The sequence below is a fragment of the Lepisosteus oculatus genome, chromosome 22, assembly GCF_040954835.1.
Source record: "Lepisosteus oculatus isolate fLepOcu1 chromosome 22, fLepOcu1.hap2, whole genome shotgun sequence".
NCBI lineage: Eukaryota > Metazoa > Chordata > Actinopteri > Semionotiformes > Lepisosteidae > Lepisosteus > Lepisosteus oculatus.
This window is the reverse complement of record NC_090717.1, coordinates 10,250,046-10,276,372: the sequence shown is the minus strand read 5'-3', so window position 1 is coordinate 10,276,372 and position 26,327 is coordinate 10,250,046. Positions and strand designations below refer to the sequence as shown.

General features: G+C 43.5%; 2 protein-coding genes and 2 long non-coding RNA genes across 7 annotated transcripts; 2 read left to right on the top strand and 2 right to left on the bottom strand.

Moving 5' to 3' along the window:
* Positions 1 to 373: 373 nt before the first annotated feature.
* Positions 374 to 7,473, bottom strand: LOC107079765 (uncharacterized). Its single transcript, XR_001480677.2, has 3 exons — positions 7,183 to 7,473; positions 2,713 to 2,974; positions 374 to 1,917 (listed from the first exon to the last, which is right to left on the bottom strand). It is a non-coding gene; the product is annotated as an uncharacterized lncRNA (long non-coding RNA).
* hvcn1 (hydrogen voltage-gated channel 1) lies at positions 5,630 to 13,850 on the top strand. 3 transcript variants are annotated; one of them, XM_015366088.2, is made up of 6 exons: positions 5,630 to 5,653; positions 10,132 to 10,340; positions 10,958 to 11,062; positions 11,733 to 11,964; positions 12,246 to 12,358; positions 12,712 to 13,850. In XM_015366088.2, exons 2-6 carry the CDS (start codon positions 10,164 to 10,166, stop codon positions 12,766 to 12,768), a joined length of 684 nt encoding a protein of 227 aa, XP_015221574.2. In that variant the 5' UTR covers positions 5,630 to 5,653; positions 10,132 to 10,163; the 3' UTR covers positions 12,769 to 13,850. The 3 variants fall into 3 exon arrangements, with proteins under 3 accessions (XP_015221574.2, XP_015221573.2, XP_006640488.2); XM_015366087.2 differs by lacking the exon at positions 5,630 to 5,653 and adding an exon at positions 6,088 to 7,036; XM_006640425.3 differs by lacking the exon at positions 5,630 to 5,653 and adding an exon at positions 6,089 to 6,297.
* LOC102695300 (tectonic-1) lies at positions 13,757 to 26,032 on the bottom strand. 2 transcript variants are annotated; one of them, XM_015366083.2, is made up of 14 exons: positions 25,261 to 26,032; positions 24,895 to 25,012; positions 23,767 to 23,897; positions 23,429 to 23,589; positions 22,795 to 22,897; positions 22,432 to 22,544; positions 21,594 to 21,614; positions 20,341 to 20,481; positions 19,563 to 19,688; positions 19,024 to 19,106; positions 17,759 to 17,899; positions 17,008 to 17,161; positions 15,969 to 16,100; positions 13,757 to 15,425 (listed from the first exon to the last, which is right to left on the bottom strand). In XM_015366083.2, the coding sequence occupies exons 1-14, from the start codon at positions 25,736 to 25,738 to the stop codon at positions 15,279 to 15,281; spliced, it is 2,049 nt and encodes a 682-aa protein (XP_015221569.2). In that variant the 5' UTR covers positions 25,739 to 26,032; the 3' UTR covers positions 13,757 to 15,278. The 2 variants fall into 2 exon arrangements, with proteins under 2 accessions (XP_015221569.2, XP_015221570.2); XM_015366084.2 differs by having other exon boundaries at positions 20,341 to 20,478.
* Positions 15,267 to 16,037, top strand: LOC107079764 (uncharacterized). Its single transcript, XR_001480676.2, has 3 exons — positions 15,267 to 15,473; positions 15,776 to 15,842; positions 15,923 to 16,037. It is a non-coding gene; the product is annotated as an uncharacterized lncRNA (long non-coding RNA).
* Positions 26,033 to 26,327: the final 295 nt, after the last annotated feature.

Below are 26,327 nucleotides of genomic sequence, written 5' to 3'. Positions count from 1 at the left end.
TTTATTTGTGAAATAAAACCAAGAACATGACTTAACTGTTCCAATGTTTGTATTGTAAGGAATGGGTGCCTGGCCTGTGTGACAACAGTCTAAACTTGTAGCAGTTTCATCCGCCGTGATCTTCACGTTTAGAAAGACCGAAGCTAATGCATTGAGTCCCTATTTAACTGCATCCACGATGTATGTACATTTGCTTGAATTTATCGCTTACTCTGCAGTGTGATGTTGCCATTGCTTTTCTTATGAAATAAATCGCTGGTTTTTCCCAGATAAAGTTTGCATTTTTCCTTTTATAGTTGAAAGGTATGGGAAAAGTTACGCTTTCTTTTCAAATGAAAGGTGGTTTAATGTTTCTTGGTGCTGGTGTCTTTTGAGCGCCGTGAAGTTAGCCCCCCTCCAGCCAGCACAAACGATGAAACCGACCTTGTTAGTGCCATGTTTGTGCGTTGAAAGTAGCGTTTGCTGCTTTCGTTTCCGAGGTATCGCGCCTTGTTTTTCTCAGTCGTGGCGTCAATCAGCCCCCCTACAATGTCTTGGGGAAACCAAACCGTTCTCATTCGTTAGTGCTATGCTTGTGCCATTGAAAGTAGCGTCTGTGCTGTTTTCGTTCCCGAGATATAGCGTCTTGTTTTTCTGGTGATCATGTGACCATGCACGGTGACTTTGACCTCCAGTGACCCCGCCTGCCGAGTTCAAGCGCTTTGGTAGATTAGCTCGTACCCTTAACATTTTAAAGACAATCAATATCCATAAACATATGAGCCTCCTTAGATGTGAGTAATACTTAGACATGACGCACGCCAACAAGTTAACCATCTATGACATAAACCTGTGGTTGTAATGTATGTAAAATCACCGTGATTGTAAGATCTATGGTTTTTATTTTCTAAGGCACGTTTTCCTTTTCTTTCCCTACCCTGACACGCTGTTGCCAAACGCCTAACTGTAGGATATCATCACGATAAGACCTCCGCAGCATGTCATGATAGGGACCCCATGTATAAGGCATGTATATCACGACAGGCGCCTTGCTTCCATGCCACCATGGCACCGCTGTTGCAACAAATGTCTCATATCAGGACATGATATACCCAGATAGGACATGTCCCGATATATGGGGTGAGCATATCCTGTCAGGGTATGTCCTATCGCAACATAGGGACTCCAAGTTGCGACATGGGGGTGGGGCATTTTGTCGGGGTATGTCATATCATGATATATGGGCTTCATGTCATGACATGGGTGTGACACTTTTTGTCATATCGCGATATAGGACCTTTCATGTCGTGACATGGGGCGGGGCACTTTTGTCGGGGTATGTCATATCGCGATATATGGACTCCACGTCGCGACATGGGCGTGGCAGTTTTGTCATATTGCGATATAGGGCCTTTCATGTCGCGACATGGGGCGGGGCACTTTTGTCGGGGTACGCCATATCGCGATATGCGGGCTCCATGTCGCGACATGGGGGGTGGAGGACGTTTTGTCGGGGTATGTCATATCGCGATATGGACTTAAAGTCGTGACAGAGGCGCCATGACAGTGATGCGCCAGTCGCAATGGGTATCGGCATGTGATCGTGATGCGCGCACTCCTATCGTGACATGCTATCGGAGTCGTGAACGCGCTGTGGATGCCATGACATTCTTTGTCTGCTATTCAGTTTTGACCTCAGTGCGACTTTGTGCGAGATTGATCAGTAATTGGAAACCAATGGATGTGTTACTGTTACTGTGTATCCAGCGTGCTCATACAGCACACACGGTACACAGAACTTCCGCTGTGGCGCTTTACCCAATCAGAGTGTCGATTCTCACTCTTCACCCAATCGCGGCCCGAGCTGTTCGGGGGTTTAGCCAATCACGGGTCTGAGAGCTGTCCAAGCCAGCAGCGCCAGGTGGATCGGCTTGTTCACTGTCAATGAGAATCTATTTTTAAAATGGTTTACTTATTTGCAAAATAACTACATCGGCTTGTTTTTTTTTAACTTCTTTATTGATTCACAATGTCCCGTACTCTTTTGTAATAAATACATTTTTTTCAATATAACTGTCTCCGCTGCTTTCTGTAATGAATACGTGGTATTTGAACAATTTTAATCGTATATTTAAGGTAAGGGAAACACCTTCTGCTTTGCACTTCAAAAATGAATAGAAATGTAAAGTGTATGATCATTATATTATTATCGTGCTTTCAATTTTGTTTTTATTGTTAAATTATATCGATCTTGAAACTAATACCTACAAATGTGAATATGGGCTATCGTGTTGTACCAGCGGTAATTTGGAAACTGGTGTCTCTTCACTAATGAAAGGAGTACACAAGCAATACATTTTCGAGAACATGGTTAAAAATTAAAAGAAAACACCTAACCCAAAGAACTAACATAGTAACTCCTCCCTAAATGTAAGACTGTTTATTCGTGTAAAGGCTGCAAAGTCTGGGATCAACTGATCAAAAGATCACAACTGAAAGATCTGGTGGTCGTGACTTTGCTGTTTTGTACGTCACAGAGTGGCGCTATATTGAAATGTATTGAAACATCCACCCCACCCGCAGACAGACTCGGGAAACAAATTGCCCCCATTGTTTTAATCACAAGTACCGAGTTTGTTGGTACGTGTAAACTTCCTTGTAGACAGTCACGTTATAACCCGAAAACCCAAGGCGCTATATCTCGGACACGAAAGCTGCACAAACGCTACTTACAGCGACACAAGCCGGCACAAACGCAGCACTAATGATTGCGGTGAGTTTTGTCGTTTGTGCTGTTCGACGGGCGGGCGGGGACCTTCATGGAGCAGGACAAGCAAACATGTCTGGGTCATTACACTGCAGACTGCAGAAGACTCGCCTTCACCTGAGGATGTAACACAGGCAGCCACACCTCTGTCTTCAGAGGGCAGGTGTGCCGGAAGCACAAAGATAAAAGCACTGTGAGCTCATCGCTTCATGTCTGCGCAGAAGACCCCTGTAAATACAAACACACGGATAATGACAGGTTATTAAAGAATTCAGATATATGTTCACTTCTGTTATGAGAAAATCAAAAATATGTTTCCAATATTGCCGCGGTCCGCAGCTGTGAGACGGTGGACTTTCCGGTGTTGCTTCTCGGCTGTGTTATTTACTACCCGCGACACCCTTGTACGTAGTGCTCCTTAAAAAACACCCTGGATCTTTTTCACGAGTGTGCTTTGCATAAAAAGTGCAACAGTGGTCTTGTTGTTCGTAAAGTTGCAGGTTCAAGCCTTTTTGAGCACTTGGCTCGACTGACGGGGTCGATACTTCACACGTCCCTCGGTGTTTATTTAAGGAGACTTTTTAAAAAAGCACACCACTAGGAAGTATTAAGACGTGCTCGTTAAAGCCTTTGGTAAGAACATGCAATCGTTTTCTAGTGTTCGCTTTTTGAGACTACACCCGCAACTCTTCTGATTAGGGTATGTGATATTCGTGACAAATTTAATTTTCCTGCTCACACAAACGCACAGAAGACACTGATATTAAATGCAATATCACCCGGGCCAACAGAGGAACACCATTGCAGAATTGTTACTCTCGCACCGGTAACAGACGCTTGAACTCGGCAACCGGGGTCACTGGAGGTCAAGGTCACCGTGCATGGTCATGTGATCTCCGGGAAAACAAGGCGCTATATCTCGGGAACGAAAGCAGCACAAACGCATGAGTTGGGTTTCATGGTTTGTGCTGTCTGCAGGGGGGCCAACTTCACGGAGTTTGTGTTATTGTGCTGGCGCTCAAGATCGCCATCTTGTGAGGGAAAGGTGGACGTTACACAATTCTGTTGCAGGAGGAATGTGCTTGCCTGTTTTTCAGATGGCCCCTTGCCCTTTTAACATGCGCCGGTCATCATGGAAATTGACATCCGCTACAAAGACGTCGCTTTTCTGGGGGTAAGCGAATAAAATATTGGACGCCAAAATAAGGAAAATGTGCTTCAGAACGTTTCTCTTTAGTGCCTTAATACCAAACGAAATCGCGTCTAACTGCAACAACTGAGATTAACAGAATCATTTTAGTACTTATTGTAATAGTGCAGTGATTTTATTGAAGAGACCTGACGTAGTTAAACTGATGATCATCACATCTGATGATGCGGTCACGCTATGCCGTGGGTGACCCACGGCTGGAAGCAACCCACGCTGGACATCGCGACGCCCGCTTTGCACTGGTGGACAGAAGAGCGCCTGGCGGGCTTCAGTCCTTTGGCTGAGCCGACGTGAGCCTTCTCGCTGATCTGTGAGCTCCAGCTGACACCGGTCTTCCCAGCCCTGTGAACAGGTCCTGTTCAAGCCATGACGGTCACATTCTCGGCTTGGGACGGAGCCGCTGTCCTGGCGGGGGTCCCGCTGTAAGGACCCCCAGGGGTAGATCCCTGTGGCACCGGCGGGGCCGTTCCTGGCCACAATATCACCAGCAGGGCCCCCCATCGGTCTGGGAAAGAGGCCGTGACCTGGGTGGGCTCCGTCACTGGCGAGCGGCGGTTGTAACGCCTTGCAGGGTCAGAAATTGCGTTGTGAAAACTTCAGACTTCCTCCGGCCTCCGACTGACCGATGGCGTTGTTCTCTCGAGTAGTAGTTGGGAGTATTTTTTCTTCGGGGTTTTTTTTTACTTCTTAATTTGCACCAAGGGTCGGAGGTCAAGGGGTTAAACCCCGAATATACTGACTTGGAGGCGCAGGTAGCCGCTCGGGTGACAACTGTCAGTCTAAACGATCAAATAATCGAAATGCTGCCCTCCCAAAAAACATTTCCCTTGAAACATAACATGCATGGATTGAAATAAGCTTCTTTCGGTGTTCAGTGGACTGTTGTGCACGTTATATGGCCCATTCTTCTCCAGAATTTCACTAGAGGCGTCCTGTAGTCTAGGAACTTGGTTTACAGCAAGTACCGACACGCGTGTTGAAACACCTCTTGAGTTCAGAAGAAAGGCGAAGTTTTTTTTTCTCAGTGTCAACATATTTACATTGAAAACATAAATGTTGCTCTTTTTTCCGAGTATTAAATCGTTTAAGGCCCTTTTCAACTCATAGCAAAACAAAATGGACGTCGTGAGAATTGTCAGATGAAGAGACAAAGCGTCTTTTTAACCCTTTATTTACCTTTCGAATGATTAGCATAAAAGAATATGATCTTGGGTCACTGAACGTCCATATTATTATCCTTTACTCTGAAAAAGAAGAAGTTTTATAAAGTTTTTTTGTACGAGAACAAGTATGCCATAATAATCTATATGATATATGAAATTCAAAACAATCTATCCGATTGTACCTCACATATGTTTCCAAACTCTGTTCGTCGGTCGTTTCTCTGATCTTCTTGGCTGTAGTAACATAAGGTGCTGGTAACGTGTGTTACTAATTCACAGAATTCCGAGAGCAGGTTACGTTTAAAACCACCATAATGTCCTGCCATAAATCTTTAAAAGGCGATTCACACTAGCATGAATGATCATTCAATCGATCGAGTTAATCGCTCTAGTGTCTACCCGCACTGCAGCTGCTGTAGAAAACGCTGAACACAACTGAACTCAGTCTGATCTGTGACTTTATTTTATATCGGCAGAATTACTGGAAACAAAGAAATGCGGACCTCACCACGCAAAAGGGAGAAAAAACATGAGGTAGGTCGGACCTTTTCTTTAATGAGCGTCAATACAAACATCTGTTTTTTAAAGACACAAGCGAGTCTGACGGTGTTGGGGAATGCCACGTTAAAATCGATAAACTTGTCATTCAACCTCAGCATCTGTTTTGAAGTTGTCTAAGAAGTAAAGCGTCGTTACGCGATCAATACTGTTATATCCGTGAATGACCAGTGTCAGCACTCATGAGCACTTCAAAAGCCCACCAAGTAAAGACCTGAAAATGGTCCATGAGTGGACACTGCAGTCCCGTAGCTCCTATTACGACTCGCACAGAACAGTTTTTTTATATAAATAGTTTAATTCCCCAATTTATTTCTGTACAGAAGTCTCTCAACTGTTTCTTTGACTTGAGCAACGCCAGCATTGCGCAAGGGTCTTTCTCTGGTTTGGGGGTAGTTTGGGATTTCTGAGCGCTCCTTCGCTCAAACCAGATTTTCCTGCAGGACTGGAGTCGCAGCGAATCCCGACTCTACGAAAACGACCATTCCAGCCTCACCCTTCAGGAAAAAGAGAGCAGGGGCGGGCTTTTGCTGGGGTCAAAGTTTTCACTGAGCATAAAACTAAGAAGGGGGGAAACGAGCCTATCTGCAACTTTTAAAAGACACTTTCACACGTATCAGGTACTGTTTACTTTCTGCAAGCATAAAGATGCGTTGATGGTGCATATATTACTTTGAGGAAAAAAGCAACATACATTGATTAGAAGAAGAAATCGCGAACAGTTATGGATTTCAGATGCTGTTTTAATGTTATTTACATTATGCTATTTTGACGCATTTGGTGCACAAGTAATAAACCGTCAAGCGAGAAGATCTACGATCTTAATTTCTGGGAGCTGTAATTCGGTTTTGGTTGGTAAAAACCTTGTCCCTGCTTCCAGGAAATCACGAGTTATCGCATCTCCGAGGTTGGATTTTTTCAGCCGTTTCCATTAGACTTTGAAGAAACCCACAAAGATACTGATGGATGCAAACTACTAGACCATCAAATCACAGTTATTTTATTAAATGTGAATAGTTTTGAAAGTGGGGTTAAGGATTTACCATCCTAACCACCTAAAAATAATTGTACACATCCGCTTTTTTAACTGCTTTCCGGAGACGAAGTGGATTTGCTCCTTATTTTGTTGTAAGCAGACTTAAAGTTTAATTTGCAAAGGAAAACGCAAAATGTACGCGCACCTGTAATATTCAGCAGCTGCTTGAGTATTTGCATACTGATAAAATTACCAGGTACAGGGTAGTATTTTTCACAAAAGAGGAATTGAAGATGGATTGAAGTTGTCTAGTCATCATGACAAAAGTATATAAATAAAAACAAGCCGCAACTTGACATCTTCATTGAGTCTAGTTTATCTAGGTAAGTCACATTCGCTTTTTAATGCCGTTATTCATATCATTAGAGCACTGCTTTAAAAAAAACATTAATCGAATATATCCACAATTAAGTTAATCCTGTATGCAACGATGCATCTGCATGTAGATACGTAAAGTTTTATATTTTACCTTAAAAGTATTACCAAACGCTGAAAACACCCACTCTTGTTTAGTGTGGTCGTGGACCCAGGACAGATCATTACATATGCCAAATATGGCAGTATTTTTGATCTTGTGTAGATTCTCAGAACTTCAGCCTGTTTTAAGTATCTTGCAAATCACAGAGAGCGAAGTAAAAAAGGAACCACGAAAACTCTTAACTTCAGGCGAGTTGAACAATATTGCTGTTTTGTAATCTCCGTTCACTGTTGGGAACTACTTTGTTTTGTAGAAGTATTCCGAGGTGTACATTAATCCCTGTCTTTTTCAGATATCTGATAACGTTCCTCTGGGTTTTTGTCGTTTTGTTTAGGGCGGCGAAAATTGTCCCTCGGATCTGTACTTTTGACTTTTGTTTTTGCCCTTATCTGATTAACAAAGAGGAATTGTATTGGCCAGTACCTTCCATTAATTTAACCTCCAGATGTTTGTGAATTTGTGGATGTGGCCAATCTATTTAACATATACAGGAGGCCTGTGCTTGGTTCAGATTATCATTGCCTGAGGTGAAGTGAGTCTTTGCTCGCTAATAGTCAGTAGTCTGTAGAAACACATAGAACACCATTACGTATAAATCTCTGAATTACACCTTGTGCCTGCTCAATTAAAACATTCTGTATTCTGTCATTTTTAACAGAAGACAGCTTCTTCAGCATCCTAACAGATTGCTCTGTTTCAGAACAGTATATCAGAAAGGGGGCATGTAGGCATCAGAATAGGCGTGCGTGTCTTGTAAAAAATGGATTGAAGAAAAAAAATAGTTTGAAAAAACACAAACTCATTTAGAGCCTCCACTTTCAGGCTCATGGAAAAAAAGGCATCGCTCTGCTTGGATCAATATTTGCAGTGTGTTGCTGAGCTCTTGTGCCTGTGGATTTGCTTATCAGAGACCTGCCCAGTATCTGAGGATTGAAACAGTAGTGTTTATGTAGAGCAGAAGGATTCCATTTCACACCCTTCTGAGTGGGTTTAGGATACAAGAACGGATGAGCAGAATGGAGATTGATTAGTGGAGTGGGGTGCAAGTGATTAGATCTCACAGTACTGTATATTCATTGTGCCGAAAGGATCTAAATTGTTCATTACGTTTTAACAGCCTTTCTGGTGAGTAGATTATTTAAATGTTTTAAAAACAGAATACTTCAGGCGGTACAGCCGTACACAGGAAATGCAGTTATACTGAAGTTATACTGTTGTTGCAGTCTTAGTCTGCTCGGTACAGGAGGGACCTCGGGTTCAGACATCTGGCGTCTGTTCACTGCTGAGGAGGCAGCGGTGCGGAGCTGCCATCTGTGATATTATGACTGATCACCTCTTAGTCAGAATCCCCCCCCCAAAGGTTTGAGCACTGTGTCTGGAGCATCTCTGGTTGAGTCGCAAGTCTGATTATTAATCCAATACTGTTTCTACATAGAATGTGCTTTTGAGACCCGGCTGTCTGTTAGAAAAAACGGTTGCATAGAGCTTTATCTGTGCTGGAACGAAAATGCATCTGGCCTCTTTAATAGTTAGAGTAGACAGAAATGGAAGTCTGTTTCTGTAGAAGTCAGCATTTTTCCGTTTTCTTTTCTACCAGATGTAATGAAGTGAATCCAGTGGAAGGCTTCTTGGAAAAGACATGAGTTAAATATTCACAGTGCCCTTTGTTCCTTTTCTAATCGGATACCACAGCAGGTGTTTTGTTTGTCATCCAGATACACTTGTTTGAATTAATCTGGAGCCTGCACATGTGTATTGTGATATTTAACTATATTATCCGAAGGAACTGTAAGTGTCCAAGATAGAAAGACCTTGATTATACCTTTTTTTACTAATGACTGTGATATCAATATTGATAATACAAGTAGTAATAGTAGTCAAATATAAAATCATTTTTCTTTTGAGCTTTCATTTTAGTGTAATTCTTTACCCTTTGTCAGACTCTGTTTTGATAAATGAGCTCTGTGACGTATGCTAATACTTACCTTGGGTTTCCACCTTAGATTATGAGCAGTGCTGTGTCGATCTTCATATAACATATCAGTACCATCATTTTGGTAGTCCTTGGTGTCACAAACGGTGGTACAGAGGTAAGCACTGTGGTCTCCCAGCACTGGGGCCCTGGGTTCAATTCCAGACCTGGGGTGCTATCTGCATGGAGCTTACACCCTCCCTTTATGTGTGTGGGTTTCTCTAGGTGCTCCAGAGACACTCTGGTAGGTTAATTGGCTTCTGGGGAGACTGGCCCTGGTGTGAGTGTGTTTGTGTCCATCTGTGCGCTGTGATGGACTGGTGTCCTGTCCGGGGTGCATCCTGCTTCCTGGCTCCCTCAAGATGACATCCAGCAGGACTAGTTACAGAAAATAGAGCTTGTATTTCACGTGTCTGGAATAAGAGTAATGCAATAATGCAAGATTTTGACTTAATTAACATTTTGGATAATGGTGTTGGATGGATGTCGTGCTCTATCTGAAGAGGCATGTAAAGTCTGTGTCTCAGTCTTGGTTACCACATCCAGCGTCTTAATTTCATTCACTGGGCAACTCGTTAAGGGATCCTCTTCAGTGCAGATTGTTCTTCGATCTCCCAATTTAACAGCAACAGAAACAATTGCAGAAAAAAAACAGATTGCTGTTCTCTTTCCTGGAACTACTCCAGGCCCCCCGAGTGTTTACAGGTCCTTTGTGAGATCAAGAAAAACGTTTCCGCTGGAGGGTAAAGGCTCTGAGTATCGCAGTGAATCTTCTGTTTCACCACACTGCCTTCTCAGACTGTTCCTGACACACCTCTGGTCCTGCTGTTTGTCGTGTCAATGGAAATACAATACTTCTTGTGTCCCAGACCAGGGGAATCTGAGTACAGGTACGTCTTAGAGCTTTCCGGCACTCTGGCATTCCTGGGTTTTCCTGAATTCCGGGTGGAAATCGTTGTTGCCCCCAGCGTGACGGCGAGAGGCTCCCGCGGTGTCCCTGATGTCTCGGTACCTGAGACACTTCACGGTGGTGGGCGATGACCAGGACAGGCTGGCCCGGCTGCACGAGGAGGAGCACCTGGAGGCCTCTGCTGAGCTGGAGCCCGAGCGGCCGGTAGAGCACGCCCTCACCTTCCGCCAGTCTCTGCAGAGGCTGTTCGCCTCCAACAAGTTCCAGGTGACCGACCGGCACTAAAACAGCTCATCTGTAACTTCGTGTCCTGTAACTGGAGTTTGGGACCACCTATATCTACACATGGTCCCTAATTTTGGAATTTGGATCTGCTGAGAGACTTTGCTCATTACCGCTGCATGTGCAGCATCACAGGGGTGATGCAGATGACATGCATGGGACTAGCAAATTGATCTGAGCTGTCGGCCATGTCTTTCCCATTCTGTGAGCTAACAGTGCAGACAAGAGAATGTATAGATGAATAAGGACTAATCTAGCTCTCATTCCTACTGGAGGCTCACAGGTGCATGCTGGTGTTATATTATATAATAATGATAGATAAATTAACTGTGCGCACAGTCTTGGTAGAGCATTATGCTAGCCATGGGATTTGCTCCCTGTTGGAGCCAATCCTCTTGACCAGCATGGTGGGTCAAGTCTCCTCAACAAAGGAATCAGCCCTTTATCCTCATAATTGATTGATGGTGACTTTTCTGTTTATTTTACATTTATGACTAGATTACAGTGCCTAGGCATCTAATACTCTGTACATGGGAAGGTAGTGGAATACAAAACTTTAAACAATGGAAAAAATGGCCAGCTGTCTACATGCTGATTGGCAGATCTCTGTGGTTTGCTTGGTGATCCTGGATGCTGTCTTTGTGCTCTGTGAACTGCTTCTGGACCTGGCTATCATCAAGGCAGATAGTGAGAAGATTGCCCCCAAGGTAAGGAAACGGACACAGACGCCTGTGCTCACACCTCCTACTATACGTACTTGTAGCAGATATTGCAGGGCCATTGTGTCTCTGTTGTATGTACCCTCTGCCAGCGCTCCCTTTGACTGTATTGGAGGGCTAGCTGGGAACTCCTGCTTCATAGCCTTAACAATTGTTCTCTTCACTGATCTGCCCCTTCCTACATCCAGTCCCTCATCTCCCGGCTTATACCTCTACTCATTCTCTCCTCTCCTGCTGGTCACCTCTTAGTTGTTCCTCTTTGTCTTGTCCAGTCGGCCCAGTCTCTTCCTCAGCCTGATCTATGTAAGGCTGGTCATTACAACTCACTGAGGCTGCCATACGACACCGGGTCCTCCAGTAATTGCTGTACATATATTGTGCTTGTGTCCTTGCCAGATTGCCCCCTGACTTTCACCAATCATGGCCTCCTAATAATCCCCATCTATGAATTGGCTTCATCACTCTGATCTCCTCCCCACTGATAGCTGGTGTGTGTTGAGCGTACTGGTGCACTATGGCAGCCATCGCATCATCCAGGTGGATGCTGCACATTTGTGGTGGTGGTGGAGGGGAGTCCCCATTACCTGTAAAGCTCTTTGAGTTGTTATTATTATGATCTAATACTGCTGTTTTTTTGTGTCATGTCTGCTGTGTCCAGGTGTTCCACTACCTGAGTCTGGCTCTACTAACCTTCTTCATGGTTGAGCTGTTGGGGAAACTCTTTGCCTACCAGCTGGAGTTCTTCAAACACAAGTTTGAAGTGTTTGACGGGATTGTGGTCATTGTGTCCTTCATACTGGATATTGTGTACATCTCTCACGAAGACGCCTTCGACGGCGTGGGGCTGCTCATCCTGCTTCGTCTCTGGAGGGTAGCCCGCATCATCAATGGTGAGAAGATGGCATGCTGGCACATATGGGTATATGGGCTTCTTGAATGGAGAGTCACAGGGTTTGCAGAGCACTTCCAAATAGAAATTGGGAGAGGGGTGGAATTCTGGTTGAAACAAGTTTAATATTAAAGTACAAATAAAACTGTGGGTCACTCCCATCGGCAGTTGAAACATCTTTGATGTGCCTTAAAGTTAACGACTTGTAGATTGTGTAGCTTCAGTCGCTCTGTAATTTCCCTGTTGGTAAATGGCTCAGACTTTCTTGGTGTTTCTCTGCAGGGGTGCTGGTCTCCGTGAAGACTCGGGCTAATTATAAACTAGAGAAACTTAAAACTGCCAACGAACACCTCACTCAACAGGTCAACGATCTCCAGCAACGCAAAGCCCACATGGTAACTAAGGCTTCTTAAGAACAGTTCTTCCTGTTGAGCGCAATTTCAGGTGTTTGAAACGCTGTCAGAAATTAATTGTGACACAGATTGCATTGCTGGTGTCGTCAATGTATTTGTGAGGAAATTGTTGGAAAGAAAGCAAAAATGATGTGTGAGTGTATGAGTTTTTTTTCTTACTTCAAAGATGATTTTAAAATCCTGTTGTGTTCCTGAGGAAGTACCGGTGGAAACTTGTTTTGGTCCAGCAAAAAAAAATAATGCAACATAAATAGTATATGGCTTTTTTATTATTTAACTTTTATTTTATTTACTGTGCTGTGGATATCTTTGAATTTCATTTCTTTTCTTTTCAGGAGGATGAAAACAACAGACTACGCAGACTGTTACAGCAGCATGGGATTAAGTACTAGAATGTGCAAGGGAAGTCTGTAGAACGTCACCTGAAGTCAAGAATGTTGTGGCATGATAACGATAATGATTTTATACATAGTGACATGTAGCAAAGAGGAAATGTCAGTGGGTGCTGGGCATTGATTTTTGTTTTCTGTACAGGTAATTATCCAGAGTACAGAGTAAGTTTTTATTTTGCTTTACTTAAATACATTCCATTTCAGAGGTCTGATTTCCAGCAGAAAGAGAGATCCAGGGCACTTGCTTTAATGTATAGGCGCAGTTCAAGGCTGTTATGATGCATTGTGATGCCTCAGGGGTACAAACAGGCATGTCCCACACTCCAGACACGCCCCTCTTTTCCTGCTGTGGAACCTTTTCCACACCTGTACACCCACTCCCCTCCGCGAGTGGTGCAGACACTGCCCACTCCTCAGTGTGTGTGTGACGGCACACATGCAGGCTTCCTGGGAACTCTGGGCCTTTGGTTCTGGGGATCCGCGAGCGCGAGTCTCCGTCACAGCCCTGCCCCTGCCCCGCCTGGGGTCCTTCGCTCGCACTTACCCGAGCCACGCCGAGCTTCATCCTGATGACGCCCTGGAGCTCGGAGCCTCCCTGCTCATGCCCATGACCCCTACTGGCTCTCTCATCCCTCATGATGAGTACTTGCCGTTTTATTCTTTAACTTTTAGTTTACTTACTAAGTGTTCCACTGTCTGGTTATTTTATTGACTGAATATCTTGGAATTATTGTCTTTAATAACCTTGCAAACATTCTGTAGTAAAAGAGCCTGACCTATGAATTCTGATTTTAGATGTCCAAATTACCATAGAATTGTAAAAGTGTATGTGTTATTTTTGTGAGATATGCTTAATGGCTCTTTTTATGTGTCGGTGCTTAAATGTGAAGCTATGTTTAAGAAAAAATGGGAATTCAGATTTTGTGACATATTTAAAGAGATATATACATATTTTTCTATTTTAAAAGTACTCAAACATATAAGACACTTGTAAGGGAGAGTCTTTATCCAAAATTCATATTGTCACAAACAAAATATACCATTGCTAATGGCATTAAAGATTGCAAACATTGTACATGAAATGAGTCTGTATTTACATTCTATATTTATAATCTGTCTTGCTTTTTAAAACTTTTATAACACTTTGGTTAACGGTCAAGTTAATAGATTTGGATGTTTCATCATTATAACTTATAAAAAAGCATATTACATTTTTTATCAAAGAGTTAAACCATTTACAATATATATACAGTTTACAATAAATAGCTTGTAGTTTAACACAAGTAAATTTACAACACACATCGCCTATGGTTTTTTTAAGGAATTGATTCCTCAGAAAGCTTGATGAATTAAAAGAGCAGAATCTTTCAATCAGTAGTGCTGGTAGCCTATTCAATCACAACCATTAGGAAACAAAGGTGAACTAAGGCCATCGCTGACAATGGTTGCTGCAACCCAACCAAATATATGGCTTATGTGGGCTAAGCTTTCTCTCTTACTGTTAAGATTGTCAATAGGATGTGGTTTGCACAGTACAGTACTAAACAAGATGAATGCAATGATAGAGAAGCTACTTGCTGCAGTGCAGTCTACCTGCGTCGCAAGAAACAGGCACAACACACGCAGAACCGCAAGTGGCCTTGAGCTCCTCAATGACTATATTACACAGCTGTAAGCATCCCTCAGTGCGAAAACACACCTTGGATCCAGATAAAAGCAGTTTCCAATCTTGCCAGCTGGAAATGCCAGTGATGTAATTGATGCCAACTTCTTTACTGCAAAAGGTTGCTCTTTCCTTCTATCCAATGGAAAGACGGCTACCATCAGTCCCGGGCCTGTATGTTTTCCAACTGCCCGGAGCATAGAGGTTTTAAATGAAGTTGGGTCTCAGCTAAAACAGAATTACTAGTGGTAAACTGGTTTTACAGTCTTCAAACACCAAAAAGGTGTAAGAGTAGCCTGCTGTACAAATCTTGTAAAATATGGCTAGATTGTTTTTTGCGGGGAGATAGAGTGGTAGAGATTGTACCAAACATTTGATACACAATTACTTCTTGGGCAAAATCAATGCAGTTTAGTGAGAACTACTAACTAGCCCTCAGCCCTCCTGTTCTTGAAAGTATCTATAAGGGGAACCCTGAGAGCTACCGTCTAACGGGTTTCACAGGCCTTCTTAAATTATCGAGTGCTTTAGACTTGAAAATCCTGTGGCCACTGAGCGCCAAAGCCCTTAAAAAAATTAAAAGAATGACCTGAGAAGAATGACATTCATGTGTGGCATAGCAAGACCAGCACTGAGTTGAATAAAACTCCCCAAGTTGAATTAAGTGTTCCTTGAGTTAGAAAGTTGCACAAAGCAGCTATGTTCAGGGAGGAAAATGTTCATGTATAACACTAAGGTGATTTATGAAATCCTGTACATCAGTCCTCCCCATTACACTGCAGTGCAAACAGTATTGTGGAGTCATCAACCCCCACTCGGCAGATGCCTTCTCACATCGCGGCCTGCCTCACACGAACGGGAAGAAGAAGTCAAAGGGCAGCTTGGCATCAATGGTGGGCTGGGCTCTGTAGCCTGGCTGTGCGGGAGCCGAGACGTCAACGAAGGCCACCGAGGTGGAGATCTGCAGGATGCCTTCTCCTCCGGCGAGAGACGGCTGCAGAGGAACGCAAAGGAGAAAATGAGTAGCTCTCCAGACTGCAGGGTGTGTGGTCACAGCCACCTACTTCACAGACACGAACACTGTGTGAAAAAGCTAGTCTTTCTCACCACATTGGCAAATTTGCCTTATGAAAATTACTCACTAAATTTGCATGTTATCCATCATCTCCACTTTTTCCCACAATTTGTATCATGCTTTATCAGGCAATTTTGCTTTAGCATGCTTTGACCATGATGTCACTGCACTGCACTACACTTTTAGCTTTGTCGAACATACTAGTTAAGTAACAAAGGTAGAGAAACAAATGGCTTTTGAGTGTGTAATGATATCATTTTGCCCTACAGCTGGTATGGCGGAATCTCTTCCACATTGCTAACAGACCACAAATTCCAGGTGTTCGTGACTATAAATGTGAGTAATCAGTATTTTTTCCATGCAATAGAACGATTCAAGCATGCACGCTACTTATCAAATAGAGTTTTAATTCCCAGACAGAAAGCAAACGAACTGGGAAGCGCTGTGACCCGATTGGCGTACCAGGCTGCTGGAGTTCGTGGAGATGCTTGCAGTGACATTCAGTATCCGCGCCTGGGGGTTCGCCAGAGACCCGTACTTCGTCCACCTCACTTCGATATCGAGGGACAGGGGTATGCTGCAGCTGGTCGAGCTCTGAAAGACCATCAAAGGGAGCCCAGTCAGAACACACTCACTGCAGTTTCATCAACATGCGTACCCGCCTGCGATTCTCCCTTCGTGATCCCCTGATTCATGGTCATTTGTTCATCCCTGTGAAACACACAGCAGGTTTTGTACACATAACTGTCCCTTGTGAAAGGATGCAAGATATAGCCATGTGTCATGGTGACTCAGACATTGCAAAACTCAGGAAAGTTTCCTGCCTCCACTCAACCCCACTTCTGTCTGCAGAAAGGAGACACAAATGATTTTGTATTGTATACATATCTGGTTTGTGATGCTCTTATTGATCTCTATTTTCAAAATTGTTAACCTTTTTTTGAGCAGGTGTTTTTCCACAAATAGTTTTCCTCTTCAAGAACTGCTAGACCACTTCCTGATACTACTAAGAATCAGGTTAGTGAGTATCAGACTACAGTCATGAGAACAGGCCATGATTAAAACATGACTTGTGACTGAACTGTTATTGAATGTAGTACAGGGGGAGCACATCCAGAAAAAGAAATTCCTAGTTTGTTCATCAACAACTGCATTGACACATTTAATCTCGGATGAAATGGCTAAATAAAAGCAGAAGCAGACAAAACCCCAGAAAAGGCAAATATTACCTTAATACATGTTCCCTAATGAAAGTTTCAAAAGTCAGCTTCTTTTGTAAGAGAATGATAATATCGTATTAAACTTTCTCAATGAAGTTTTTATTATACCACATATTTGTGATTCACCAAAATATCTATGACATGTATATTAAGTATATTTATATATACTATATATATACTATATACATATAGAGTATATATTTATATATACTATATAAATAGCATATTTCTCTTAAATGTGATGTATAATATCATAGAAGGTGTCTTAAAGACTTTCTTACAGCTGTGGTAGTTTGGATCTTGACTGGCACCCAATCCAAGATATCCTGGGGCTGGGAATTCCCAAAGGATGCCACGTACTGGGGAAACTCCTGGCCCCTCAGCACCCCTAGGGTCTGTTCAGATACCACGGTGCAGTTATCAGCACTGTTCACCCTGCAGAGACACAAACAACCCCTGGCTGGTCTGTACATGGCCTCTACTCGCCACACTCGCCATAAATCAAGGAAGGGCATGCTAATGCAAGTTATATGCGAGTTTGCATCAAACTGCTACCCAAAAGGAATCATAGACGAAATAAATCTCTTAGTAAGGAGAAATAAGCAGGTACACTGAAATCGCTTCATTTGAATGTTGATGAAAATTGGCTTTACAATCCCTTCATAGTTCCCACTGAAGACGTTATAATCACTTGCTTTGTGCTTTAAATGGACAGCAGCAAATGACATCTTACCCAGCATTATAAATTATGTTAAAACAAAGGCAAATGTCTTGACGTCTTCTGTACATTGTGCTATTTGTGCATGCCCACGTAAAGCAGTGTGAATGTGGTAATAATATCCTGTGTCGCGGTCATGAAGGAATGATGCAGCCAGTAAGCAGCGACACTCAAATAAAGCGTTACTGTTTGTTTTTAGTGTGCGAGGTGGGAAAATGCGTGTAAAAGCAGCACAGTGTATGTGCATGAAGAGGACAGAGCTGCTCCTGCCCTCCCTGGATACAGCAGTATCACTCCTGCTGGCCATCACCCACCTCAGCGTACATCCTGACACCATGTTCACCCCAAACAAGACTGGGCTCCTCTCTCCAGCCGCCTCCAGGCAGTCCTGAAGGCTGGCGCTCTTAAGGACAGTCAGCCCTGCAAAACTGTTGGCGCTCTGCGCGATGCCGGAAGTACCAGACACGGTTAAGGACACAGCACAAAGCACACCCTTCTGTGAATCTAACATCCACATGGTCCTGCTGGTGCTCGGACTTCACATTCCGCCCATGAACCCGCAGCGCTTGCATTGGCTTCAGTTCAACACTGGGTTCCTTCACCTGCACCGTAAGCCCTGTAACACGTGTGATTGTCATTTTGTTCCCGTAGCACAATAAAAAGTACAGTGTGTCTGAAAAACGCAGATAGTTAAAGCAACTTTGCTTGTCAATCAAGAAAACCTTGCTTTTCCCAAATTTAATAAACAACCATACACGTTCATGTGTCCTGTGTATAATTAAGTAGCCTCATTACTTTAAGACTGGAATATGTTCAGCACTCCAGTATCTTGTATCACTTTATTCTACATTTTGTCAGGGATTAATTTATTACATGTTACAGATCATATCGTGAGAATGCAACCAGGCTCCTGTTGCTGTTTCTGTTTAAGATGAGTGACTAGGATAAATAAATAATGCATCAATCATTGTTGTATGTGACTGTGCAACAGCAGTATGTCCTGGTGATCTCCCAGCAGTGCACGAAGAGATTAACAGCACACAGGTCAGAAGCAAGAGTCGGGCTTGAACTGGGAGCACCAGGCAATAATCATAAAACTCAGAACCTGTTTCTCAAAGGGCTGGTCTTTCTAACGGAAACTGTGAATGTAATTAATCTGTATAACCGTCTACTGAAACAAAACTGTCGTGCCCCCTGTTTGTGATTAAGGAAAAACAAAGCTAATAGCCTTATTCTTACATTTTTATAAGTCGTGCCCACTACATTTTCTTACTGATGGAAAAAGGTGGGATTTTTAAACAAAACTAGGCGTTAGAGCATAAAAACAGCGCTCCAACAGATATTTTGACTTGCAGGATTTTGAAGTATTGCAGTTGATGCTTTAAGTATCCTGTATTTTTTTAGAACTGGACACGCATGTAAAATCGCAACCAAAATACACTCTTCCACGTGATGATTTACTGACCACGATTCTGGTGTCTTAAATCCGTCTATATGCACCTCACGGCACATGGCATCTAGCTATAAACATCAATGAAGTAACGCTCGCAGTATGTACTGTAGCTCTGAAAAAGGATATTCGTCTTGTCTCCAGCCAGCCACTAGAGGGAGCCCAACAACGTATCCTGGATTTCCACTTACAGGAACGGGACTTGTATTCTCCTGAAAAACACAATATTGCATTATTTACAACTATAATATTTAAAATAAAAATGTGCTTTCTCCATGCAATGGTCGTCTGCATTAACTCATTTTAACATATATTCTAAGCAATGCACGTTACTTTTAAAGGTATCGGAACATCAAGAAGTCCACAGATGTGAGGAACAACATCTCCACATCTAGATCTCTTGCTGTGTTACCCTTATACTATACAATCCTTTACTGGTTGTATTGGGAATGATTCAGCGCAGTCTAAATCGACTCTCACCTTCATCAATCTGGGAGGTTGTGTGAAGACCAGAGCCCTCACATTAACCCACACTAATACAGGGAGGGCATATCAGTCTCACACAGCCAGGTGCCCCCAGCCAGGAATCCAACTCTGGAGCTGCCAGGCAATCGTGCTAACCACCCCACGAGCAATGGACACACGCAACAGGTCTTGCTTCACTGCACCTGCACAAAGGTGATCTGAAACTTCTGTTGTATCGGCACTTTGGAACTGTCAATGGCTCCCAGGACAAAAGACACTGCAATATTCACAATTGCGCCAGCTTCACTGTAGGTGACCACATACCCAACCTGCAGCACAGAAACACAGCAAACAGAAGCACTTCACAGTAAGTGTTTAATCAATCCAGCCATTTTCTAACAGCTTCTTCCAATTCGGGGTCACGGGAGATTTGGAGCCTGTCCCAGCAAGCAAGAGTCGCAAGGCAGGGTACACCCTGCACAGGCCTCCAGTCCATCACAGGGCAGACTGACACACACAGGGCCGAGTTTCCCAGGAGACAATTCATCTGCCAGCATGTTTTTGGACTGTGGGAGGAAACCGGAGCACTCAGAGGACACCCACACAAACACAGATAGCACCCCATGTCTGCAATTGAACCTGGGGCCCCAGTGCTGCGAGACAGCAATGCTGACCACTGCGCCACTGTGCTGCCTGTAAATGTCCTAACTCACTTGTAAATTCTGAAATTTAATTACAGGGAATTAAAAAGACGTAGGGTTAATTATCACATTACACTGAACTGTAACTGAGACACCACAACAGCCTTCCACGATTAGTTGGGAGTTGGGATCAGCACTGTACAACACTTCAATCAATTTTTATTGCTGTGCATTTCAGCTCAATGCTCATTCAAATTCTAGGGAAGTACAGTACATGACTCCAGTTCCAAAGGAACAAACAGTTCTAGTAGAAGGAATCCGAGAAGGAGGGGGATCTTACTTGGAGCACTGCGTTGTTGCACACGGAGCTTTCTTCCAGCAGCACGGGGTTGTACAGAGAGCTGTCAGCGGAGCCCAGTCGACTTCGAGCCCCATTAAGGGCCTGCAGCGTGATGGAGCTCACACTGACATTGACAAGCTGCTGGAGAGCAATCAGGCCGTCAGAGCCCACACCACACAGCTGCACACCAGAAGGGCTGTTTATATGATCGTACAACAGAATGCTGTATGATACTTTACCAAAAAGCACACACACTGTGCAGTAGTTCAGGTGGGTAGCTTACACCCGAAGAAGGCTCCACAGCCGAAGCTTTGTGTTTTCTTTCTTCTCTTTTCAGCATGGAATAAACCTATTACTTGTTCCTTTGCACACTATGCAGTATCAACCAAGCAGTTTTAATGCTGGCAAAGTGATGGGGTTCAAATTGGACTTTTTTATGTTTCGTACTGTTTTTACTACAAATATGTCAAATTTGTCATGCTAATGCATCAGAGTTCTGGCCATTGTCTTCTGGCTTTTATTCTCTGAGGTGCTCTGCTTCTCGTAATTTGATTTGTTCAACAAATTGGATCTTTTTGATGTTTCTGCACTCAGACCCTGGCTTCAAAACACTTGCAGAAGTGGTGCTGCAAAGATATTCAGCAAACGGTAGCCACCCTCCGACGTGCTTGTGTTTGCTGTTTAAACGGTTCTTAACGGGTGACCAACTAGTGATGTCCACAGACAGGTGGGATTGACAGTAAACTGGTCTCTTGCACAACAAAATGACTTAACCCTTTAACATCCCACACCCCCAAATCCCACCTCTTCAGAGTCTTGTAATAAAAAAAAAACACTAGAGGCTAAATTAGCCCGATTGATTAAAATCTCATTTGGATCAAGTGCAAGAAGGCACAGTGGAACTTCAGGACCAGGGGTTCAGAACCACTGATTGAAGTGGTTCTCTTGATATCAGTGCACCTCATATTTCAGGCACACCTTTTTTACCTTGATACATAACTGAAACACACCACCTTTAAAGTTCTTATGATACTGTTTAATTACTGTATCAATAAATCCCCCTTTAACAGCATTTCATGCAAAATAACATGAAAAACACTGCTATGAACAAATTTACCTTTTTGTTGTACCTGAAGCAAAAAATAGTTTAAAGCATTAATTCTGTAACTTTCATTCATACCAATCTACTCACAGGTTATGGCAACATTACTAAAACTTTGGACAATCTGTAAAGAAAACCAGCTGGGACTTACTTTATTGATGTCATTTTTAACCTGAAAAGAAAAAGAAACATGATGGAAATGGAAAACAGATTATATTGGAATATTACAACTGTAACTAGAAAGAGTTTCTGGGATTTAAGTACGTAATCTGAATCTGAAATAAATGTCCTTGGATTTCAGATGATTATATAGTCATTATAACAACAATGGGAATGAGTCAAAAGAGATGTGAACTCCTTTCAAGGCCTTTGATTTTCAAAACTCCTAACGGGTTGAGAAGGATTAATTTTGTTAATAATACAAATGTCCATATAATAAGTGGCACAATTGTTTGTCTCCAAATATGCTTCTGTTGCAAAAACAAATGATCTACTAACCCATGACTGCCCTAACCCATGACTGCCCTAACCCATGACTGCCCTAACCCATGACTGTAACTACTTTACTTACAGGGTTTAAAGGGTCATGGATACTGCACATCAGTCCTAGGATTTTTAAGATATTTATGACCTTCTCCAAATAGACCTGCTCAAGTCCCAAACCACTGCTGTAACATGATCGACACTGACACCAACAAACTCTTCAGATCTGATCTGGACTGGAACCCAGACTCACCGAGATGACAGACCTGAATACACGTGACCGTTATTGTTACTGTGATACTGTCTATTATCTTATCTTCTGTTCTATTTATATACTGCACCTGAGTGACTAATGAGAAACTCTTTTCATTATACTATGCACCTGTGTAAGTATAATGACAATAAAGCTGAATTGAATTGAATCTCATGAATGAATCTGCAGCTTTATCACTCCAACACATCTCTCTGCTGCCAGCACATGAGTGGAAGGCAATGCGTTCACTCACAGAGAGGACCTGGAAACTGAGGTAGCTCTGCTGGCTGAGTGCTGTCAGGTTGGTACATTCAGCTGCTATGTTGAGGCTCCGACTGCACTGGGTTACCTGGTTTTCCAAAAAGGCTGTAAGAATGGATAAAAAGTAGAAAAATAATTGTGAAAACTAGCAATAGTGTACATATTGTGTACGTATAATTGTACATATAGTGTACGTACTTATGAAGTAAATGTACAATACATATGTTTATAATAGTGCTTATAAACATCTTGTGCTGGTGGTTGGCTGGGTATAGATATATGGATAACCAAGGCCCTCCTGAAACATTTCACAATGATACCAGGAAATGGGGTGACGTAGCGATCAACCACGTACCGGCAGGATTGGTGTCGGAGCACTGGGATGTGGCCGTGGGAGCCGGCAGCTTCAGAACCCCTCGGATCCTTGCTCCGTCCACCGTCTGAATGACATCGCCATACTGAACGAGGAGGAAATGGCAGCTTAAGAAATATAGCCCTTCTTATGTCACACGCATTGTAGCCTTTATTTTCCAATGTGCACCGACATCATAGGATTCCATTCATCCCTCCACTTTCTGGGGTACCCCCCTGGAGGGGATGCCAGTCCACGGCTGGGCACAGAGACACAAACAGACACACACTCACACCAGGACCAATTTCCTCAGAAGCCAATTAACCCACCAGAATGTCTTTGGACTGTGGGAGGAAACCTGCATTGCTGCGCCACCCTAGTAAAATTCCATCACTTTAAAATTTAAAACACCACTACAGCTTCCCAGATCTTAAAAGGAACAAGTGATAGGTTTATTCCCTGTCGAAAAGAGAAGAGAGAAAACACAACGTCTTGGCTGTGAAGCCTTCTTCAGCTTTATTTTTTACGGAAGGTACCTGGAGACTTGTATGTACTGTATAGAAATACTTGAGCATTGTCCTGGCCTACACTAACTGTGGCGGAGATTAAACACACAGAGCCACTGCAGCACGTTTACCTGGTAGCCAGAGGCGGCCTGCAGGTCTGCCCTGTCGGGGGCGGTATCGGTCCCACCTCCATCTGCGGGGCTGAAGAAGAACCCACCGAACTGCCTGAACAGACTGTCAAAATTCCCATCTGTGGGAATCTCCGGAGAAGCAAATGACAAGCCATCCTTATCTAAAGAAAAACCAAAGCTCTTTTGCAGTTTCTCTTTTGACTCATCACATATACCGTATGAGTAACATTCAGGCATGCGAAAGGCTACTTTTTTTTTTTCCTTTCCATTATTCCTGCAGTCATGGAGGATGATAAAGGGTCCTTTTTACATGTTGCTAGAACCGAAACTTCACCTACAGTTGGCAGTCTGGATGCAGAAGACACCTGGGTTGATCTCTTGCGCTACAGTGGATTCTACCTGCGCTAGGCCATCTTCTGTGTTAATGGTGTAGAGAGCAGCTTGCTGGCTGCAGAGCCGGGAGTCAGCACTGAAACACACAAGACCGAGTGTCACGCCATCACTCACACTGCTCCCACAGTGGCACATCCAGGCTGGCACTTCGACTGAAAATGAACTGCAAAATGTTGTAGGAACCGGTTATGCAGAAATAACGTTGTGTGGGTCCATGTTAACAGGACTGTAGATAACTACTTCATGGCAAAGAGAAAGCAAAGGCGATATCTAAGTAACACTTACAAACTGGCTTTCATCCATACAGTTTATCATTGCTAAAACGCTACTTTTTGCAGCTTCTATTTATTATTGTAGTGTTAATAGATATAATCATACATAGTACTCCTCAGACTGATGTCTTATAAATACATTGTGTTAATATATGCACTTTGGATATAATGACACACTCTGCATTATACACACACGTTACCTGCAAATAACTTACACAGTATACTACTACGTAGTGTGATCTAACAAATACAAGGAAACATAAATTAAATACAATTACTATAAATACAGTTAGTCAAAAACAGGTATCAGAATTGTCATAAATTAGGGGGAAACAGAACATCAACTAAGAGAATAGAGCTGAATAAAGAGGCCAGGAAAGGGTGCTTATGTTCTAAACTATAGGACAAGCAGCATTTTGTAAGATTTTGAAAGAGCAAGATAGATCATAGGATAACTGGTAAGTTCTAAGGAGGGACTGGAAGTAGGACACCGATCCATCCGTTTTCCAACCTCCTTATCCTATACAGGGTTGCAGGGAGACCGGAGCATATATCTGCCAGCACCAGGCTCAAGGGAAGATACACCCTAGACAGGACACCGGTCCATCTCTGGGCTCACACAGACACCACACACACCAGAGGCAATTTCCCCAGAAACCAGCATGTGAAGGACGTACAAACTCCACGCTGTTAGCACTGCGCCACCTAGCCGCGAAGTGGGAGAGGCACAGGACAGCTCACGGTTCCCCAGTCTGGAAAAGCCCCAGTGCCAATGCAGGACGTTGCCATGCGATGACTTACATCAGTCTGTCGACGGTGCAGGTGGTGAAGAGAGCGAAATCGCCCTCGCAGTCCCTGTCGCAGCAGCAGTTGACGTCACACTGACTCGACAGCAGATCGCAGGGACACACGTTCGCGACTGAGGAGAGAGGATCAGAGTGACTGTTAGCAACCGCTGACGACCCTCCAAAATAATGCTCATGGATGGGTGGTGGGTGAATGCCTAGTTGTTTCGACCCAGAACAAAATCTGATTTCAGGATCGGAGTGCGGGCTGCCCTGTACTCGCACGGCAGCCCTAATAATAATAACAACAATAAAAATAATAAGTCCCTCAGATATCTCCAACCTGTCACTGAACTGCTCATTGCCTGCTGTGTAATCATACCGTTAGTAATAGGCGGAGGAAGGGAACCCGAGAGCGGCAGAGGCCGAGAAGAGGGCGCCTCGGCTCTCGGAGACACGTCGCTCCGGGCTGTCGCCTCGGGTTGAGGGGCTGTGTTCGTCTCAGGGGTGCTGAGAGGAGAGGGGAAACCGCTTGCACTGGTCGGCTGTGCGGCCCCCGTCTCGGCTGACTCAGCTGTCGGCGGTTCGGGAGCAGCTCCGGCCGTCTGGGAGACAGAAGCTGCCGCAAAGTTCTCCGCCGTAGTGTTGAAGTCGTTCGTGTCTGCTGGGGGGAACGGCTCGTCTGCCGTTGTCGCTCCGGTGTCTCCACTCTGCGCCAGAGACGTGGTAAACGTTTGCAAACGAGTGATAGAGGCGAAGTTAAAGAAAATCAAAAACCTTAGCGACACCGCCATGGCTCTTAGTAACCGTAAACAGACGGTTGAGCCTTCGAATCCAGGAACTGAATTTGGGAAGGGCATCCCGGGTAAAATAAATAAAATAATTCATGTGATCGTATTATTATTTTGCTGATGTAAGATGGGAGTAAAAGAAAACGAATTCGTGTTTTCTGGCCGTTAAAATAATAGTGTTACGAAAGCTCCATTCAAGGTTATAAGTACGAAAGGTTTTACGCATGCTGTCGCCATCTTGGCTCTTGGAAAGGGGTCAATTAAGGACAGAGTGTAATCATTCGGAGTCAGTTTGAGCCACAATGGCGACAGTTTCAGCGACCTCTCCGTGCAACCTTGGGATCTTCTTAAATTTCAGAATGTCAGTGTAACGTGATGGTAGTACCTCATTGTTATGATTTGTACTGGCAACGTCATAAATACACTGTATATTTGTCCTTATCATCTGGGTACCGTCTAATATGCAAGCCTCTTAAGGTAAATTCTGCTGGATCGTAATATTTATTTGCTCATTTAAATGTTTCAGTAAAATATCTGTGCAAAGTTTACTTTTACAAATAAAGCTAATATTTAAGATTGAACTGTAATGCACAGAAGTGTACTTAAGTTCCTGATTGAAACAACAATAAGGTAGTGTCCAATTGCATGGTTGGGGAAT

What these genes read in the sequence shown, in the direction of transcription:
- hvcn1 (XM_015366088.2), top strand. Translation starts at nt 10,164, where the DNA reads ATGTCTCGGTACCTGAGACACTTCACGGTGGTGGGCGATGACCAGGAC. An exon ending in TCGCCTCCAACAAGTTCCAG is followed by an intron (nt 10,341 to 10,957) that starts GTGACCGACCGG and finishes GCTGATTGGCAG; the next exon opens with ATCTCTGTGGTTTGCTTGGT. An exon ending in GTGAGAAGATTGCCCCCAAG is followed by an intron (nt 11,063 to 11,732) that starts GTAAGGAAACGG and finishes TGCTGTGTCCAG; the next exon opens with GTGTTCCACTACCTGAGTCT.
- LOC102695300 (XM_015366083.2), bottom strand. Translation starts at nt 25,738, where the DNA reads ATGCCCTTCCCAAATTCAGTTCCTGGATTCGAAGGCTCAACCGTCTGT. An exon ending in TGCACCGTCGACAGACTGAT is followed by an intron (nt 23,898 to 24,894) that starts GTAAGTCATCGC and finishes TGTGTGTTTCAG; the next exon opens with TGCTGACTCCCGGCTCTGCA. An exon ending in GCTGGCTGGAGACAAGACGA is followed by an intron (nt 17,900 to 19,023) that starts ATATCCTTTTTC and finishes CGTGTCTGGTAC; the next exon opens with TTCCGGCATCGCGCAGAGCG.